General features: G+C 34.5%; 1 protein-coding gene across 9 annotated transcripts in view; it reads left to right on the top strand.

Annotated features, from left to right (window-relative positions):
* The window catches only part of LOC116463089 (E3 ubiquitin-protein ligase SHPRH), an 89740-nt gene that overhangs the window by 8897 nt on the left and 62190 nt on the right, over positions 1-18653 (top strand). For all 9 annotated transcript variants that reach the window (XR_004246553.2, XR_004246554.2, XR_004246552.2 and 6 more), the window contains exons 2-11: positions 207-871; positions 3072-3201; positions 5152-5370; positions 7284-7362; positions 7990-8140; positions 9291-9399; positions 9991-10247; positions 11829-12488; positions 13758-14009; positions 14829-14907. Coding sequence is in view for 6 of the 9 variants with exons in the window: in XM_032146051.2 (XP_032001942.1) it covers positions 239-871; positions 3072-3201; positions 5152-5370; positions 7284-7362; positions 7990-8140; positions 9291-9399; positions 9991-10247; positions 11829-12488; positions 13758-14009; positions 14829-14907 (2569 nt within the window). In the remaining 3 variants the exon portion in view is untranslated. The remainder of the gene's footprint in view (positions 1-206; positions 872-3071; positions 3202-5151; positions 5371-7283; positions 7363-7989; positions 8141-9290; positions 9400-9990; positions 10248-11828; positions 12489-13757; positions 14010-14828; positions 14908-18653) is intronic.

An 18653-nucleotide genomic window follows, 5' to 3' on the forward strand; every position in this document is an offset into this window, starting at 1 on the left:
GATTTATTTGATAAATGAGATTATGGTTAATATGTTCATTCCTTAGTCATAATGACCTGGTAAAAGATTACTCATTGCCTTATATCTCACTGAAGATTTCATATTATGTTTATGGGCCTTGAATTTATGCTGAATTTCTCATCTGGTAACCCTTAAATACTAAATCATCTCTTGGTATACCTCCTGTTGTTTCATTTGTCCTCTAGAGTTCACAGTTACCAGCCAAGAAAACTTGAAAATGAGCAGCCGACGGAAACGTGCTCCTCCAGTGAGGGTAGATGAGGAAAAGAGGCAGCAGCTTCATTGGAATATGCATGAGGACAGAAGGAATGAACCTATCATCATAAGTGATGATGACGAGCAGCCCTGCCCAGGTTCAGATACCTCTTCTGCTCATTGCATCATTCTAAGTGATAGTCTAAAGGAAGAAGTGGCTCACAGAGATAAGAAGAGATGTTCAAAAGTGGTGAACTTCTCAAAACCAGTTGAAAAAGAAGAGACTGTTGGTATTTTTTCCCCTTTGTCTGTAAAGTTGAATATTGTGATTTCTCCCTATCACTTTGATAATTCCTGGAAAGCATTTCTAGGAGAATTAACTCTTCAGCTTCTTCCTGCACAGAGTTTAATTGAAAATTTTTCCGAAAGGAGTATTACGTTGATGAGTTCAGAGTCAAGCAATCAGTTCCTGATTTATGTTCATTCAAAAGGTGAAGATGTAGAGAAACAAAAAAAAGAACCAATGAGTATTTGTGGCAAGGGTATTCTAGTGGAGTCATCCTTCAGTGGTGAAATGTTAGAAGATTTGGGGTGGCTACAAAAGAAGAGAAGAATAAAACTCTATCAGAAACCAGAAGGAAATCACATTATCAAGGTACTCAGTTTTTTGTGGTGTCTTTTTTGAGGCTCTTCTGCATTGGCAGTCCACTTTTAAATTAACTTGTGAGAGAAGTCTGAAAAGCCAGCAATAAGCCTTTCATTGTTAAGTTTCAAAGTACACTTTAAGCTTTTAATAACTATTCAAAGTGTGTTACAACTAACCATTTTCAGGCTACACTTTTTCAAGATCTTCCATCTCTACTTTCAGTGACTTGTTTTGGTCCTCATCATCAGTTCCTCTTACTGCAGCAGTCATTTAACCATTACTCTGTTTGCTATTTTGCCTTTTCAAATGCTTCGATTTTGTCATTGGAATTGTATGATATGAATGCAAATGAAATTCTACCCATTACTGCCTACAGAATTAAGTATAATCTTTCTAATCTGGCACACAAATTCCTCCCTTGACAAGCCCTTGAGACTTACCCTTTATTACTCTGCTTTTTATTTTGTCCCAGAAACTCCAAATTGATTTATTTCCTCCATATACCACACTGACTTTCTGCGTCTTTGCTTTTGCTCTTATAGTTCCTTATGCTTGAGTTGTTCCCTTCCCCTTCCCTGGTTATTCTTTAATATTTAGTATAGCATTTAATTCACCCAGGGAGATCGTTTCTTAAATCTATTGGTAGTATTATGTGCCCTCTCCTCAGAATCTCTGGTAGATTTTTTTTTTTTTTGGCCTTGGCGGCTTGTCACATACTTAACATTTTAGATCATTCCCCTTTGCTAAACTATGAAGCCTTTCATCTTTACAGCCTAGTAAAGTACCTGGTACCTAAATTTTCAGTAGATGAATGAATAAATTTGTAATTTCAGTCTCTGTCATTCATTGGCCAAATAACTTTATGTGACTCATTTAAATGCTCTAATTTCAGTTTCTTTATGAAATGTAAATAATACCCATTCTTCTTACAGCATAGAATTGTGTTTAAAATCAGGCCGGATAATGTAAGAAAGTATACTTTGTAAACTGTGAAGGAAGTTAATATGCTTTTATGCTAAACTTGAAAATTTAAAACGTTAATTTCATGTTGTTTAACTGAAAACTGTCTCATATATTTCTTGCATCAATAACCTTAGTTATAGTTTTAGAATTTGTCAGAAGGAAAGGGGAACATTTAGAATTATTAAATTGCAATTAATTTTTCCCTGTACAGTCAAACTATGTAACCAAACATTCCCTCTCTTTACTGATTTTGCCAAAATTGTGGCTCAGTGATAACAAGTATGTAACAATTTATGACTCACATATCTGTGTTCTATCTACGTTCCCTACAAACCAAGTCTTAATCTTTTCTGTTTTTCCTGATCCTGAATTTTACAAATATTTAAACATTTATTGCTGCTGTAGTAAGACATCGCCAAGCAAGCCAAGACAGAATACTAACAGTAATGAAATACACTCTTTGTCATTCATTTCTGTGTAAGGCTGGTGGATTCCTGTTTTGTAGTGAAAGAATAAGAGATTCTCAGTGATATAGGGACTCAGGTACAACATAGTCAACATGAGGTAAAGGGAACTAACATTTATTGAGTGTCTACCATTAGAAACTTTTATAGTTATATTATTTAAGCTAGACTTGTCTCCATTTTGTAAATGAGAACACTTGGGTCAAAATCAATAGGTTATTTTTCTCAAATTCATTTAGCTTCTAAATATCAATGCCAGTATTCAAAATCAAGTCTTTCAACTGTAAAACTTCATACTACATTGCTTCACTAGGGTCAAAATATTAACATTAATCAAGGTCTGTTTTTTTACACGTTTTAGTGTTTGATTCAGTAATAAGGATGCCCAAACCTAACTGTGTAGAAGATTCCTAGCATGTATGTCATAATCTGGGGAAATCGGCATTTTTAACAAACTTGACTGATTGATTCATCAGTTTTGGGAATCATTGCGTTGGTAGATAGAACTAGGTGTTCTTATCACATTCTCCCAGGTTCGATTTCAGTTAGGGAAGTACTTTTTGCCAGCAACTCGAATTGTATATTGTAGGCACTTACATTTGTAATTTGTTAGTGAAAATGAAACACGTGGGGGAAATTTGGTAGGTATGTATTTATTGTTTGTGGCACAAATGCTATGAATACCTTTAAAAGTAGTGATGCTAATTTTTTCTTGCTTATGTCCTCATAAAGAATGGTATATTTCAAATGAAACTACTTTTATTTTGATTAATTATTTGTAGGTTGGAATTTATCTTTTGGAAGCTGGCCTAGCAAAACTAGACTTCTTGAGTGATGCAAATTCAAGAATGAAAAAGTTCAATCAGCTCATGAAGAAAGTAATGGAAAAGTTACACAATTCTATTATTCCAGGTAATATTTACAGTAAACTTAAAAATTGCTATTACTTAGGAGTTGCGAGTTTTTTCCTCTAACCCCTGGACATAACAATCAGAAAAACAGCTAATAAAGCCATAATAAAAATTAAATGATTATATGGCAAATTATACTTATTTGAAAAGCACCTACTAATATAATTTGCTTCTTTGGTTAACTCTGTGCTTACCTTATATTAAATATTAAAGAAATATTTGCAAAGTCAATATGCAAGTCAAAAGGCAGAGTCTAAAGGGATCTGAACTGGTTGGGATTTTTGTATTATTCCTGTGCTTTTATTTTATCATGGCCAGAAATTCTTGGCTGGCATTTATCCCACCTCTCCTTTGCAGTCTGACAAATAATTTCAAAAGCCTGGTTCCCATAAAGACCAGATAACTTTGCTCTGTTTCTTGGCAAGACGTTGCATCTTTGGTCAGGACTGCAGATTCAGAGTTGCCCGCCATTGGTCACCTTGGGAGAGTGTGGATGGCTTGGTGCAGCTCATCAACACTACTGGAAAAACAGCCCAAATTCTCCAAGTTCTGCTCATGGTGGGTCAGCATTATTTCAGGTGCAAATTATAGAACATTGTCATACTGGAGTATTTGAAAATCAGTTTCTAACTTCGATTGTTATTTCTCTAGTGCATTCTTTGCAATGCTTTATAATATCAGTAATAGTAAATCATTTTGCAAGTTAGATACTTTGAATGAGGAAATCTCTGGTTTCGGGATTAGAAGGAATGAATTTAAGTACATCTAGAATTTTTAAAGTTACGGCCTTTTAAAAATATTACAATTTGTACATTTTAAAGCCTGGTATCTAAGGAAAACTTCAAATTTAGCTGTTAATCTTAGATTATATAATTATAGTAAAAGTCTAAAACAACCAAGCATACAGCTATACATTAATTGTGAAGTTTTGGAATTTTACATGGCATATTTATTGGAAAAAAATAAGTCGTGAATTTTTTGCTGTGATCTTTTAGTTTTAGAAGTTATGAGATATGTCCTATAAAAGTATATAGGCCTCTTTCAAAGCAATTCAGAAATAAATGATATACTTTTTCACCTTGAAAGAATTATGTTCTTAATAAAGAACCATTAGCTGAAAGGAGTTTGTAAATATGTTCAAGGTTTTTATTACTTGTTTCATGTAAGTATTACTTATTACATGTTTCAAGTAAGTATAAATACTTACTTATTACATGTTTCAAGTAAGTATAAATACTTACTTATTACATGTTTCAAGTAAGTATAAATCTTCCACAGAACAATTGTGCCCACCAAGTGAAATTAGTGTTTTTACAAATTTGAATTAATAACATAATCATTTGTCTTGCAGTTGGCTGCTACTGCTACCAAATGCCTATCCTCTTCTAGCGTAAGAAATAAAATGAGAACCCGTTTCTTATTGGGCATAGAACAGTTATGTCTCCATATGGATTTTGTATGTTAAAATTACAAAAGTAAAATAAGTTGTTCCTATATAAACTTCAAACAGTATTCACATTGAGTTCCTCAAATGTTTATAAAACATCCACAATAGACAATACACGTGTCAGCTACGTGTCAGCTTCTCTGAGGGGCTACAAAAATGAAAAACTTTGCCTTTGTCTCACTGGGGAAAGGACCAATGGACATAAATGATTGCAGTTCCAGATCGATTACAATGTAATAATACTGTATCCACAGAGGAGAACATAATTCCAGCCAGGGAAAACAAAAGAAAATGCCATGGAAAAAATAGCAGTTAAACTTTCTTGAAGAATGGATGAGTAGATTTTTGATTAATGAAGAATTAAAGATAGGGCCTTTCAGTGACAAAACACACTGAGCAAGGCCCCAGAGTTGGGCAAGTTCATTGTATGCTCTTAGAATAAGAATTGCTTATAGTTAGAAAAGGTGTATCAGTTTTTGAGTACATTTGTTGTGTGATGTACAGATGTGTTGGAAGAGGATGAAGATGATCCGGAGAGTGAGCCAGAGGGACAAGACATTGACGAGCTGTATCACTTTGTGAAACAAACACATCAGCAAGAAACACGGTCCATCCAAGTGGATGTCCAGCATCCCGCATTGATCCCTGTGTTGAGACCCTACCAAAGAGAGGCTGTCAATTGGATGCTACAACAAGAGTGTTTCAGAAGCAGTCCTGCTACTGGTAAGAATAAGATGTTTAAAGAAAGTCCAATTGATTAGAGAGATTACATCAGAGACAATTAGGGCAGGATGAAATTGATCATTAAAATAAACATCCTGAAAATGTAAGATAGAATGGGTGCCATAAACAAAATTATTTTCTAAGAAATTCTTTAAAACTGAAATCTAGAAAAATGAATTTGTGAGTTTCTTCATTCATAAAAGTTTGTACTGGTTTTTCTTGCCAAAAGGAAATCAAAGCCCGCCTCAATTGGAATTTTTAAAAACCAAGGAATTTTTTTTACATTCCTTTCAAGCAAAGAATTGCTCTTTAGAATCTGGTCCAATGGGAATCTTACTGACCATCTGCAAGAAACTCACAATGTAATGGTGAATGTTAGTGACAGAAAGCAAATTTACAAAAGTAGGAGACTTACGTGTAACTAATTTTCCTAGATTTTGCATTTTTTTCTTTACAATAATAAAAGTCATCTCGAGTATTTTTATGAAAGTAGTAGTTTTACAGGAGGCATTCATGCCACTTCTTTATTGCTGTCTTTTTTTCAATAACTTTGTGGGGTAAAAGTGGTTTTGGTTACATGGTGAATTGCATAGTGGTGAAGTCTGGGCTTTTAGTGTACCCATCACCTGAATAGTGTATGTTGTACCCACTATGTAATTTTTCATCCCTCACTTCCCTTCTGAGTCTCCAGTATCCATTATACTATTCTGTATGCCCCCGTGTACTTATAGCTTAGCTCACACTTGTAAGTAAGAACATGTGGTATTTGTTTTTCTGTTCCAGAGTTACTTCACTTGGGATAATGGCCTCCATTTTCATCCAAGTTGCTTCAAAAGACACTATTTCATTCTTTTTTATGGCTGTATAGTATTCCATGGTTTCCATGGTGTGTATACAGACCTGCCCCCCTCCACACACATTTTCTTTATCTACTCATTGATTGATGGGCACTTAAGTTGATTCCATATCTTTGCAATTGTGAATTTGTGCTGCAATAAATACGTAAGCATGGGTGACTTTTTGATATAATGACTTGTTTCCCTTTGGGTAGATACCCAGTAGTGTTCTGGAGTGAGTGGTAGATCTACTTTTAGTTCTTTGAGAAATCTCCATACTGTTTTCCATAGAGATTGTACTAATTTGCATTCCCATCAGTAGTGTAAAAGCATTCCCTTTTTACTGCCTTCGTGCCAACATCTATAGTTCTTTGAATTTTTAATGGCCATTTTATTCTAGAATATAAAAATTTAAAATATCTATTAATCTCTAAAGAAGCCAACTAAAAATTAGTTGCTGTTTCATTGGTGGGTAGAGACATGCTACTTATTTGGCAGTTGGTTTAAACAAGTTAAAATATTAAGGGGAAGGCTAGTGGAAGATTCTGGTAGAAACAAACTCAGCACTTCTGAGTTATGGTTTTAGATATTTTTTTCCCAGTTAAGTAAGCCTTTCTTCCCACTCTCAGACCCGTAGAAGAGGTCAGGTCTGATTCGGGTAAATGTATTTAGCCAACTAGCATATGTCTATTGAGTTATTCAAAGACTTCATATAATTTATTGCAAGATTTATTAAAAATAGGCTCATTTATCAGATAGGAGCTGGTTATATGTATTAGTTTTCCTGTTAATTCTCTGAAATCTGCTACACTTTGCTTATCTGTCCTATTATTTGCTGATATGGATTTGTGCCTAAAACAAAGGGAGCTAAAGAGTAATATCAGAAGAAAAGAAATAGAGGGACCTTTAGCTTTTTACTCATGTGTTAAGTATGTGGCTTTTCCAGAATGAGATTTCACAAGAATATGGGTATCACTATGCCAGAGTATACTCACTGTTAACCTATTCTTTTTTTAATGTGATTATCTGACTGAAGGGAAAACAAAAATTTGTTATTACGATTGTATTTTTCTTTAGAAAGTGCCCTGCACTTCTTATGGCGAGAGATTGTTACATCTGAGGGTCCAAAACTCTACTATAATCCATATACAGGCTGGTAAGGCAAAATTTTACGTATATGCTTGATTTAAAAAATAAACATAATGAAAAACTGTCTGAGATTGTTAGTATATCTGTAACTTTGACTCTACCTCATGAAGGAATCAAAGGTGAAGTCTTATTAGACATATCTATGGATAGGATAGATTTAGAAATAATAGCGCTTGTCATTTTTCAGTAAATGAATATGGAATAATAGACATAAGGTGCTTGGTTATCAAGATTTAAAGAGATTATTCAAAGTAAAAATGTTATCTTGTTTATTATGGGTCCAGTTTTATTTTTTCTTAGTAGTCATTAAACATCATGAATGAATCAGTAGTTATTGCCCTTTGTATTTTTTTTTATTATTCATACATTCATAAAGGTCATAGAAAGAAGGCAGACATGTTCTCTTTTAACTACCACTCATTTCTGCAGAGTTACTTGTCAGCTCAGGCAGTTTTTTTGGTTATCACAATTCTTATGTTCATAATCTAAGGTTTGAATTGTTTCACCCTAAAATGTAGTTTCAGTAAACTTAGATTTTATGCATTGCTTTAGTTCTCTTTAGGAAAAGTAATTAGGAACATTGTAATTTGTATTCACTTTCCTATGATGTGATTTATCTTATTTTTTTCCTTAGCATCATTCGTGAGTACCCAAATTCTGGGCCTCAGTTGCTTGGTGGAATTTTAGCGGATGAGATGGGTCTTGGAAAGACAGTGGAGGTTTTGGCTCTGATTCTGACACATACTCGACAAGATGTCAAGCAAGATGCTCTCACTCTTCCTGAGGTAGGAGGGGTATAGTAGGGCTTGCAAAAGCAGGGGACATATGTTCTCGAAAAGCATCATATGTTGAACATTTGCTTGGCACTTAAGTCAACACTTTCTGTTCAATCTGTGGGTAATGATTTATATTAGTGGTTAGTTAACTTCAAGTGGGCAGAGAGAATGGGGTGTTTGTGACCCAGAAGGTTTATTTTTTAAGTAATGATGGCCAACTAGGAAGAGAATTTGCAATAACTTACTAAACTTCCTTCTAGGTGGCAGAGAAACTCCTTTACAAAAGTACTGTTGACTCCTCAAATGTTTTGTCACTAATAAAGTCTCCATATTACTACTAAATATTTTTAAGAGCTATTTAAAAATGTTATACAAATCTCATATATATGAATCTTAGAACCAAATAATTAGAACTTTGTTAAAGAACAAGTAGCTTAGTAAATAGATTGCTAAATGAAACAAACTTCAAGTCCTTGTCCCAAAATACATAATTGTGTTTAAAAATATAAATTTTAGAGTTTACAGAAACAAAGTCCACTAAGGCAAATATAGTATATAGCTCATATTTTCTAGTAATGAAATCTGAAATCAGCCTTTACATTAAATCTTGCTGAAATGAAGTCAGTAGTTAAAGGTATAATTATAATTAATTACCTCTAGGACCCACCAGTCTCACAGCTTTAGCATTATGTTATCTTTCAGTAGGGTCAAGTTTGCAGAATTAGCCTTTCAGATTTGAGTAGAAAATTTAAAAAAAAAGTTTTCTTTGTAGACAAATGACTTGGAATATATTGACTTAACTATCAGTAACTTCTTTCTGAGATTTACTACTCATTACTATTTTAATTCCAAGTTATTTTCATATTATTATAAATTCAATGGGTTAATTTTATATTTAAATATACCTTTAAAAGTTAATTTCAGAGGTTCCACCATAACATTTAGGTAATTTAAGATAATATGCACAATTTTTTAAGTGATAGCTAGCTGTAAACTCAGAAATAAAACTGTATATGTATCTACAGCTGTTTGGCCCTTTCTCTTGCAATTTTTTTACAACTGTTTTGCATTTCCATAAAGAAGGAAAGTTAATTTCAATAAGCAATTCAGAATACTAAAAGCAAAACACCGTGTAACTACTGACTGTTGTTTGTATCAGGGAAAAGTGGTGAATTATTTTATTCCATCACATTATTTTGGAGGAAAACTGAAAGAGACAGAAATCCAGAATATCGAATTTGAACCAAAAGAAAAAGTTCAATGCCCTCGTAAGTATGACATCTCTTAAAGGAAATACCTTCTTACAGTGATCTTTGCTAAAGTTCTTGCAATCCTTAGAGATATCTTGTAATTGTTATAATTTTTTTTACAGTTATATATGCTTTTCATAAATGAATTCAATTACAAGTCATAATATCGTAACAAAAGTAAAGATGTATTCTTTTGTTTGACTTGGCTCAGGTAGTTCTTGCTCAGTCTGTTATATTTAAATCTCTTTAGCTTACAGTTTAAACCAGGCTTTATTTACCTTTTAGGAAATGAAGGTTTCGCATACTAATGGTAGCGTATACTTAAATAATTGTGAGAGTTTTCTTTTATAATTTTGAATGATTGTTGTTTTATAATATTAACAATTCAGTATGAGTAATTCTTCCTTGGATTATTTGTATTACAGTAATTTGTTTCTTAATATGCTGAGATACATTTTTATTACATATGTTTTCAAAATGGCACTCTGCTGTAATAAATCTTGGATTTATTTTTTTAACTCAGTCCTCATGCAGATTAAGATTAACCAAGTTTTACTTTCTTTTCATTTTAATTATTTTGACTGAGTTAGCATATCCTTTTACATTTAGCTACACGTGTGATGATCCTGACAGCTGTGAAAGAAATGAATGGAAAAAAAGGAGTGTCCATCCTTTCCATCTATAAGTATGTCAGTTCTATATATAGATACGATGTTCAACGGAACAGGAGTCTTTTGAAAAGGATGCTGAAATGTTTAATTTTTGAAGGTCTCGTGAAACAGATCAAAGGCCATGGTTTTTCTGGGACTTTTACATTGGGAAAGAAGTACAAGGAAGAGGATATATGTGATAAAACAAAAAAGCAGGTAACAGAGCTTAAGTTCAGCTCTATATTAAGTACACGTATGTGATACCTTACCGAGTACATTGACAGATCTCACCTTGACACTGAAACTCTTACAATCTGAAGATAAAAAACAAAATAGGAAAAGTACTTATATCTTTAACTTCTACTTTCTACTTTGTGGATATAAACTCCATGAGAGTAACTTTACTTTGGCTATCATTAAACCCAGAGAATAATGCTTGGCACATAACAAATACTCAGATATTTATTGAGTGAATTAAAAAATTAGTTGCCTAAGCATGTTATAGAGTATAAAGTATCTTCTGTATTATTTATTTTTTTTATTTTTTTAAGAGACAAGGCATCTATTGCCCTGGCTAGAATGCAGTGGTCATAGCCAGCTGCAGCCTTGAACTCCTTTGCCAAGCTGTCATCTTGCCTTAGCTTCCCAAGTAGTTATGAGTACAGGCTCATGTCACCATGCCTGGTTAATTTTTCTTGTTTTTTTGTAGAGATGGGGTTCTCACTATGTTGCCCAGGCAGGTCTGGAACTTCTAAATTCTCATTTTCTTTATATTATTATCTTATACAATTTATGCATTTTGTTAGAAAACTGCTTCTGTTGGGCCAGTAATTTCAATTTGCTTTTAGGAAAATAGTTATAATATTTGCAATCATAAATAAAGACTAATGACAACAAGTCAAAATGTGGAGCTACCAGCTTGGCCACCAAGAAAAAGACAAAAAATTTATTTCCTGGAGTAGGGAGTCTATTATCTTTGGGTAGCATTGAAGACAGCAGTGAACTGTGCTTTTGGTAATCCTGCTACCACCAGAACTAGAAGATTTCCCTCAGTTAATGCCGTTGATTACATGTTGTGTCTTAACTCCCCTGTTCGACCTCAGCCCTGATATCCTTTGGAGGAAGCTGTCCCTATTACCTACCTGCCTATCATACTCCCACTATGTTGTACAACCCTCTTAGGTATTCCCATAGCATCATTTTACTTTTTACTGTTCTCACTTTTCCAGTAGACCCCTTTGAGACCAGGGGCCAAATACTGTTCATATTTGTGTCCCTAGCATCTAACACAACTACTGGCACAGAACTGGCATTTAATAAGTAATTGTAAGAGAGGACATATGTAGAAAAGGGAAGGAAAGAAGGAATCAATTTGCTAATTGCAGTAACCAGTTGATTATCTTTTACTTTCTTTAAATGCTATATTTTAGTACTTGGTATTTTTGTAGTTGCCCTAATTTGTATATTTATGTACTCGAAAAGTACTAGTCTTGTATTGATTTAGGCAGACTAAATCATAGTAGGTTAATAACAAAATATCAGTAGCTTCCTTTATCTTTCTGATTTTTCATCTTTCCAAATCTTACACTTGTAGAACCTTCCTTTTGTTTTGAGATAAAGTGAGGGTCCTTACAGAGGGCAGATTGGAAGCCACTTATCAGGAGTGATTCTCCTCAGGGAAAAGGGTAGCAAAGACTGGCTGCTACATAATTATATGAAGTACTTACATAAAGTCAGGAATTTAATTTCAGAAATGCAGCTATGTTGAAATCAATTAATTAAATATTTTTTTCATAGGCAGTAGGGAGTCCAAGGAAAATTCAGAAAGAAACTAGAAAATCAGGGAACAAGGACACAGATTCTGAATACTTGCCATCAAACACCTCTGATGATGATGATGATCCTTACTATTATTATTATAAGTCCAGGAGAAATCGTAGTAAATTGAGGAAAAAGCTTGTTCCATCCACAAAAAAAGGAAAAAGTCAACCATTTATCAATCCCAATTCACAAGGTCACTGTCCAGCTACTAGCAACTCTGGAATAACTGATGTTGCTATGTCTAAAAGTACATGTATCTCTGAATTCAACCAAGAACATGAAACAGAGGACTGTGCCGAATCTCTAAATCCTGCTGATAGTGATGTACCACCTTCTAATACCATGAGTCCCTTTAACACCTCTGATTACCGCTTTGAGTGCATATGTGGTGAACTTGATCAGATGGATCGTAAGCCTCGTGTTCAATGCCTGAAGTGTCACCTGTGGCAACATGCAAAGTGCGTGAATTACGATGAGAAAAATCTGAAGATCAAGCCTTTTTACTGCCCCCACTGCCTTGTAGCAATGGAGCCAGTGTCAACAAGAGCAACTCTGATCATCTCTCCAAGTTCCATCTGTCACCAGTGGGTGGATGAGATCAATAGGCATGTGAGGTCGTCATCTCTTCGAGTCTTGGTAAGGCCACTTGGACTAAAGAGGGAGAGGAAAATGTAAAGTTTTGCTTCTCATGATAGTTTCCTAATCTTTGTTTCTTTGTTGTTTATCCTTAAAACTAACTGAATGACTTAATAGTAATGTTAAATCAAAGCTTAAAGAAAAAAACTGAGACTAAGAACTAGAGCAGTACAATGTTATTCTTTTCTAACATCAGAATTTCACCAGTTAAAGCATTTTGAGTATAAAGATGTGAAAGCTTTTTAAAAATTCTCGAGTATGTAAATGAGAAATTCTTGGTATAAGCATTTATAGTCTTCAGAGAGAAATGCAATCCAAAGGCAGCACTGTGTAATAGGAGCTACTTATCTGATCTGCCATCTCTTAGCTCCAAAATCATCCTCTAAAGCTTCAGTTACCTCAGCTGTAAAATAAGAATTTACTTATACAGCAAATCTTTATTGAACACTTATTATGTGCCAGGAACTGTGCTGAATTTTAAAAATAGTATCCAGTCATCTGTGAAGATATGATTTCGTCAAGTACTGGGCACATAGTAATATTATTGTTTCCTAATATTAATACCCTTCACTAATTTCATTCTTCCTTCTTTCCATGCAAATGTTACTGAAGGTTTTTATATTTCATCCACTCTACATAGGCATGGAGAATACTGTAATAAGTAAAACAATTTTTGCTGTTAAGAAGCTCTGTTCTGTGTGGGTAGGCAAAGCTTTGAGTCTTAGTTCCATCAGTTTTGAGCAAGTCACTTTATTTTTCTTATGTGTGGGATAGGAATATTAACAACCACCAACAGAATTATTGTTGAAGTTTGGAGATAATGCTTAGCACAGTATCTGAAACATAAAAGGCATTTCATAAATAATAGTTCTTATTGTTCTACTTTTTCATACCATTGTGCTTTCACATATGCTATTGATTCCATCCTCCTACCTACATATAGCCCTTTTCTCTTTTTGCCACCTATGAGAACCTTTAAGGTATACCTCAGGTTGTAATTCCTCTGTGATTTCACTATCTCCGCTACAGAATTTTTCTTTCCACTGTGATGCTGTCATGTTTACATTTATTACAGTTTGTTGCACATCAGTTATGTAATTCATCTTCCACACTAAAACATGTCTTTCTCCAAACAGGTATGTGATCTGTCTCAGAGCATGAATGCTCCTAAGAAAATAGAGAGGACTTAGTAAGGGTATAAATGAGTGAATATTTCATTGCCTTTAGTGAGCCTTTTTGCAATAACTGCCTGTATTGATTATTTTCTAGGTATATCAAGGAGTGAAGAAAGATGGCTTTTTACAACCTCATTTTTTGGCAGAACAGGATATAGTTATCATCACATATGATGTACTGCGTTCAGAATTAAATTATGTCGGTATCCCACATAGCAATAGTGAGGATGGGCGTCGCCTACGGAACCAGAAGCGCTATATGGCTATCCCGAGCCCCCTGGTAGCTGTGGAGTGGTGGAGGATCTGCCTTGATGAAGCTCAGATGGTTGAATGTCCCACAGTAAAAGTGAGAGTTTCTGCAAAATCTGTTGAGGGCTGGGGAAGAAGGAGGAAAAGGAATTAGGGGAACTTGAGTAGTTTAATAGTTTAAGCATAGTTAACCTGTAATACTGATATTGGTCAAAAGTTTGTTATTAAACACTACTTGCGCTTTTCTCTTGTGCTTTGAAATACATAACCCTTTGAAATTAGTTTTGTACTCTGAATCATTGCTCTATATGAAATATATATTTTTCAGTAAGATGTCCGTTTATATACGATGCAAATCAAAGTAAACTGTGTTTAGAAACTTCTGTAAGCATTTCTGCTAACTGGGAGCTCATCATGTAGCCTCTGATAGCTTTGAACCAAAGTTGACGTTGACAGTCTTTTAAATCAGAGGCCAAATGGTAACAGAAAATACTACTTTAGAGGACAGAATTTTGATTTAGCCTTTGAATGTCATATGTCTTTATTCTGTTGTCTTTGGCCAGTCTGTAACCTGAACTGAATGTATGAATCATGTCTATTAGTATATCTGGAGGACAGAGTGATGTAGGGCATGGATCAGTTATTCAGGGGGCTTTTTCATTCTGTACGTATTTGAACTACCCCTCTGTTTTAGGGGACTGCGTGGCAGCCTCCCACTAATGAGAACCACTGTACTGGAAGATGGTCCATTGAATATGACATTCAACATTGAGTGTGATAACTGTTAAATAAAAGCAGGTACATCTCACCGGAAGTGTAGCTTTTAATGGGCTGTTTTTCATGAGTATGCCTGACTTCTGTGTTCTTTCTCTGGTTTTCTGGATTTCGTTTTTATTTCACTTTTCTCTCTCATCAGGCTGCAGAAATGGCCCAGCGTTTGAGTGGGATTAATCGGTGGTGTATCAGTGGCACTCCAGTACAGAGAGGATTAGAGGGTAATGTGTGGTTTCCTCACATATTGCATGCATTTGAAAAGCTTCATTTTTTAGAGAGAAAAGTATTGTTATGCTTAACCGTTGCTGCAATCCTTATTGAAGTGATAATTCATGTCTTTATAGTTGACTCCTAATAGTTTCAAGCATTTATCTTTTTAAATGGGACTCAGGTGATTTTTCTGTTTATGTATATGAAGACAGATATAAAGAGGTCTCATTGCCTGAGTTGAACAATTACTGCACCTGCCTAAACAGCGTAGATATAGGTCTGAATTAAAATTAGAGTTCCAAGGTCATAGGTAGAAAACAAAGAATCTAACCCAAAAAGAAACAAAGGGTGGGTGGTGGGGGAGAGGCAGAAAAAGAGAGAAAGGGAATTAATTTCAATTAACTGTGTCTATGAAAATGGAGACTGTAATTTTTATTGTGTGAACCCAGGAATACTAGGGCCATAATTTTAGTAATTATATAAGTTATTAGTAGCCTTATAATGTCACACTGTATGTATATACCATTATTGTTTGTACCGTTCCTTTTCTTGAGCATTTAGATCGTGTCTAGTTTTTTCCTCCTCTCCACACATGCATTGAAATGATCCTTCTACCTTAATCTTATTCAATATCACAATATCACAGTAGAACGGACATTGCATTTCTAAAACCTTTATTCAAGTTGTGAATGTCTAAAATGAAAAGTTTAAATCTTGTTTTATGTATTTCCCTAAAAGCTGTTATTAAAGTGTAGTTAAATTATAAAATTTAAACATACTTGGAGTTCTGTAGTAAATATTCATCTTCAAAACTTATCTTTCTGAAAATCCAAGTTTTCGTGTATTTGTTTTCAGCAGCATAACTCACTCTGCTAAAACAAAAATCTCAGCATCCATTACTTTGACCTTTAAAAGCAGTGTTTTCCAATGATTATTTTTAGGAGGAAAAGGTTTTCTAGTAATATTTTCTAGTATATATTTAAATATTTGCATAACTTAAATGTTACATTTAGATACATATTTATAGAATAATATTAGGTTCAGTAAAGGACCACATTTAGTGGTCTCCTTTCATGTTTGGAAACTGTCGAAATTGTAAATGTTTAGGCGTTAATAAGGTCTAAGATCTTACCCAGCTCAGAAGTTAGGTGAGAGGGTATAGAAAAGAGTACATGACTATCAGAGTTGCTTTTTCTCATTTTAATGTTGAGAGAGTATGAGCAATAATTTATTAGTTCCTGGGTCTGTGTTTTTTTGGAGATATAAAATGTTGGCAACTGTTTTGAGCACCTGTCACCATTCAACAAATTCCTAATTTTTTAAAAACCAACTTTATTGAGCTATTTGAACTTCATTGAGATATAAATGACATATAATATAACTAAATATTTAAAATACCACATTTGAAAAGTTTTGACATGTATATGTAGCTATGAATATATTTGCACAATAAGGCAAGTTTCGTCATGTTCCAATTCAGCTCCAAAAGAGCTTTTCCAGACTTTCTAGAATTTTGTCTTTCCCCCTCGCTTCCATATCTCTCTGGTATCTTTATGATTCTTGCAATTAAATGGTTTTTTTCTAGTTGTCACACTAGGAATGTTAGCCTGCCCATGACTTACTATGTTGTATTTGGACATGGAAGTCTCATTTGTTTTCTTTTTGTGTTAAACTAGGGTTTCTCAACATTGGCCATATTGACATTTGGGGCCAGATAATTCTTATTCTTTGGGAATTGTCCTGTATGTTTTAGGATGTTTAGCTTCTACCCACTAGATGCTGGTAGCACTCTTACAATTATGACACCCAGAAATGTCTTCAGAAATTGCCAGACTGAAATAATGTCATCTACTTGGAATGTCCAATATGGAAGAACGCTTCCTAACTCCTTCCACTCGCCACACCCTATGTCTACATAATGTATTCATTTGTATAATACAGAAAGCATTGGCTTTGGGGAATATAAAAACTGGGGTTTACATCCTGACTTATTAGTTGTATGTTCATAAACAAATTCCTTAAACATTTAAGTCCTTATTTTTCTTATCTATAAAATAAGGTGTTTTAAAGATGAATTATGATGAAGTATACAAAGGATTTAGCACAGTACCTAACAAATATTAAATATTCAATGAATGATAGCTGCTTCTACTTCTGCTTTTGTTGTTTTTATTTTCCATTTATGTAGTCATTTATTTATTTTAGTGTCTTCGAAAGTGTTGACTTTAACAAGTACTTTGTGATGCATTTATTATTTCATTTATTATTATTTATGTGTTTGATTTATTTCTTTGTGAGGTAGGATAGAATCTCAGTCAGATTTTTGCTGTTAGGATACCACAGACTGGATAACTACAAAGAAGGGAAGTCTATTTAACTCACAATTCTAGAGGCTGGCACATCTAAGAGCATGACACTGGCAACTGGCGAGGATCATCTCATGGTGGAAGGTGGAAGGGAGTACATGAGATAGAGAGAAGCACCAGGGGCTGGACTCACTTTGTAATAACCAACCCTTGAGATAACTAACCCGCTCCCACGATAATGACATTAATCCACTTATGAGGGTTCCACCCTCATGACTGAGTCACATATAATTAGGCCCCACCTCCTAATATTGTTCACTGAGTTTAAGCTTCTAACACATGAACTTTTGGAGGATACATTCAAACCATAGCAGATGATGAGCAAAAGTACATACGATCCCTTTTCTATTGAGCTTACAGCTTAGAGGAGAACAAATATTTCTTAAAATATTTCTTAAATACTTAGATAAATATTAAATTGCAATTGAAATAACTTTCACAAATGAAAAAAATGGAAAATTCTAACTACAACAGGTTTCATTAAAAAAAATTTGTTCTATAACGTACAATTGGGATGCTGACAACTGAGCTGTGATCTGAAACATTAACATGAGCTAGGTAAAGAGGAAAAGGAAAAATCCTCTATTGTAGAGGAAACAGAAAATATTAATGTAAATAGATCATGTGGCAGAAATAGCGTGGCTAGAATGTAAAGAGCTAGGGAGATGATGGTGGATGGAGAGACTAGGTAGGTAGAGACGGGACCATGGAGGATGTTATTCGCCTTGTTAAAGAATTTTATTTTTTTTCTTAAGAGTAGTAGGAGCTATTGAAACGATTTAAACACAGTGGTTGGGGGTCATTTTGTGGTTAGATTTGTATTTCAAAAGATCACTCTTGTTGCAGTGTGGAGAGTGGTTTAGAAGAGGGTAAGAGTGGATGTTAGGATATTAATTGATTGTCTATAAGAAGTAATCTAGGCAAGTGGTGCTGGCACTTTTGATTTGGACTAGGTTTGTCCTAAAGATACAGAAAAAAGTGGATAAGGCAAAATTAACAAGCCTCAGTGACAGATCAGGAGATACCAAGATTTCTGACTTGCATAAATCCATGAATGTTGACTGGTTTCTCCAGTGAATACTGTCAGAAAAGAAGCATAGGTCAGTGGCTCACACTTGTAATCCCAGCACTTTGGGAGGCTGAGGTGGGTGGATCATCTGAAGTCAGGAGTTTGAGACCAGCCTGGCCAACATGATGAAGCCTTGTCTCTACTAAAAATACAAAAATTAGCTGGACATGGTGGCAGGCACCTGTAATCGCAGCTAGTTGGGAAGCTGAGGCAGGAGAATCGCTTGGACCTGGGAGGCGGAAGTTGCAATGAGCTGAGATTGCGCCACTGCCCTCCAGCCTGGGCAACAGAGCAAGACTCTGTCTCAAAAAAAAAAAAAAAA

This window comes from Hylobates moloch, unplaced genomic scaffold (genome assembly GCF_009828535.3).
Source record: "Hylobates moloch isolate HMO894 unplaced genomic scaffold, HMol_V3 SCAFFOLD_27, whole genome shotgun sequence".
Taxonomy (NCBI): Eukaryota; Metazoa; Chordata; class Mammalia; order Primates; family Hylobatidae; genus Hylobates; species Hylobates moloch.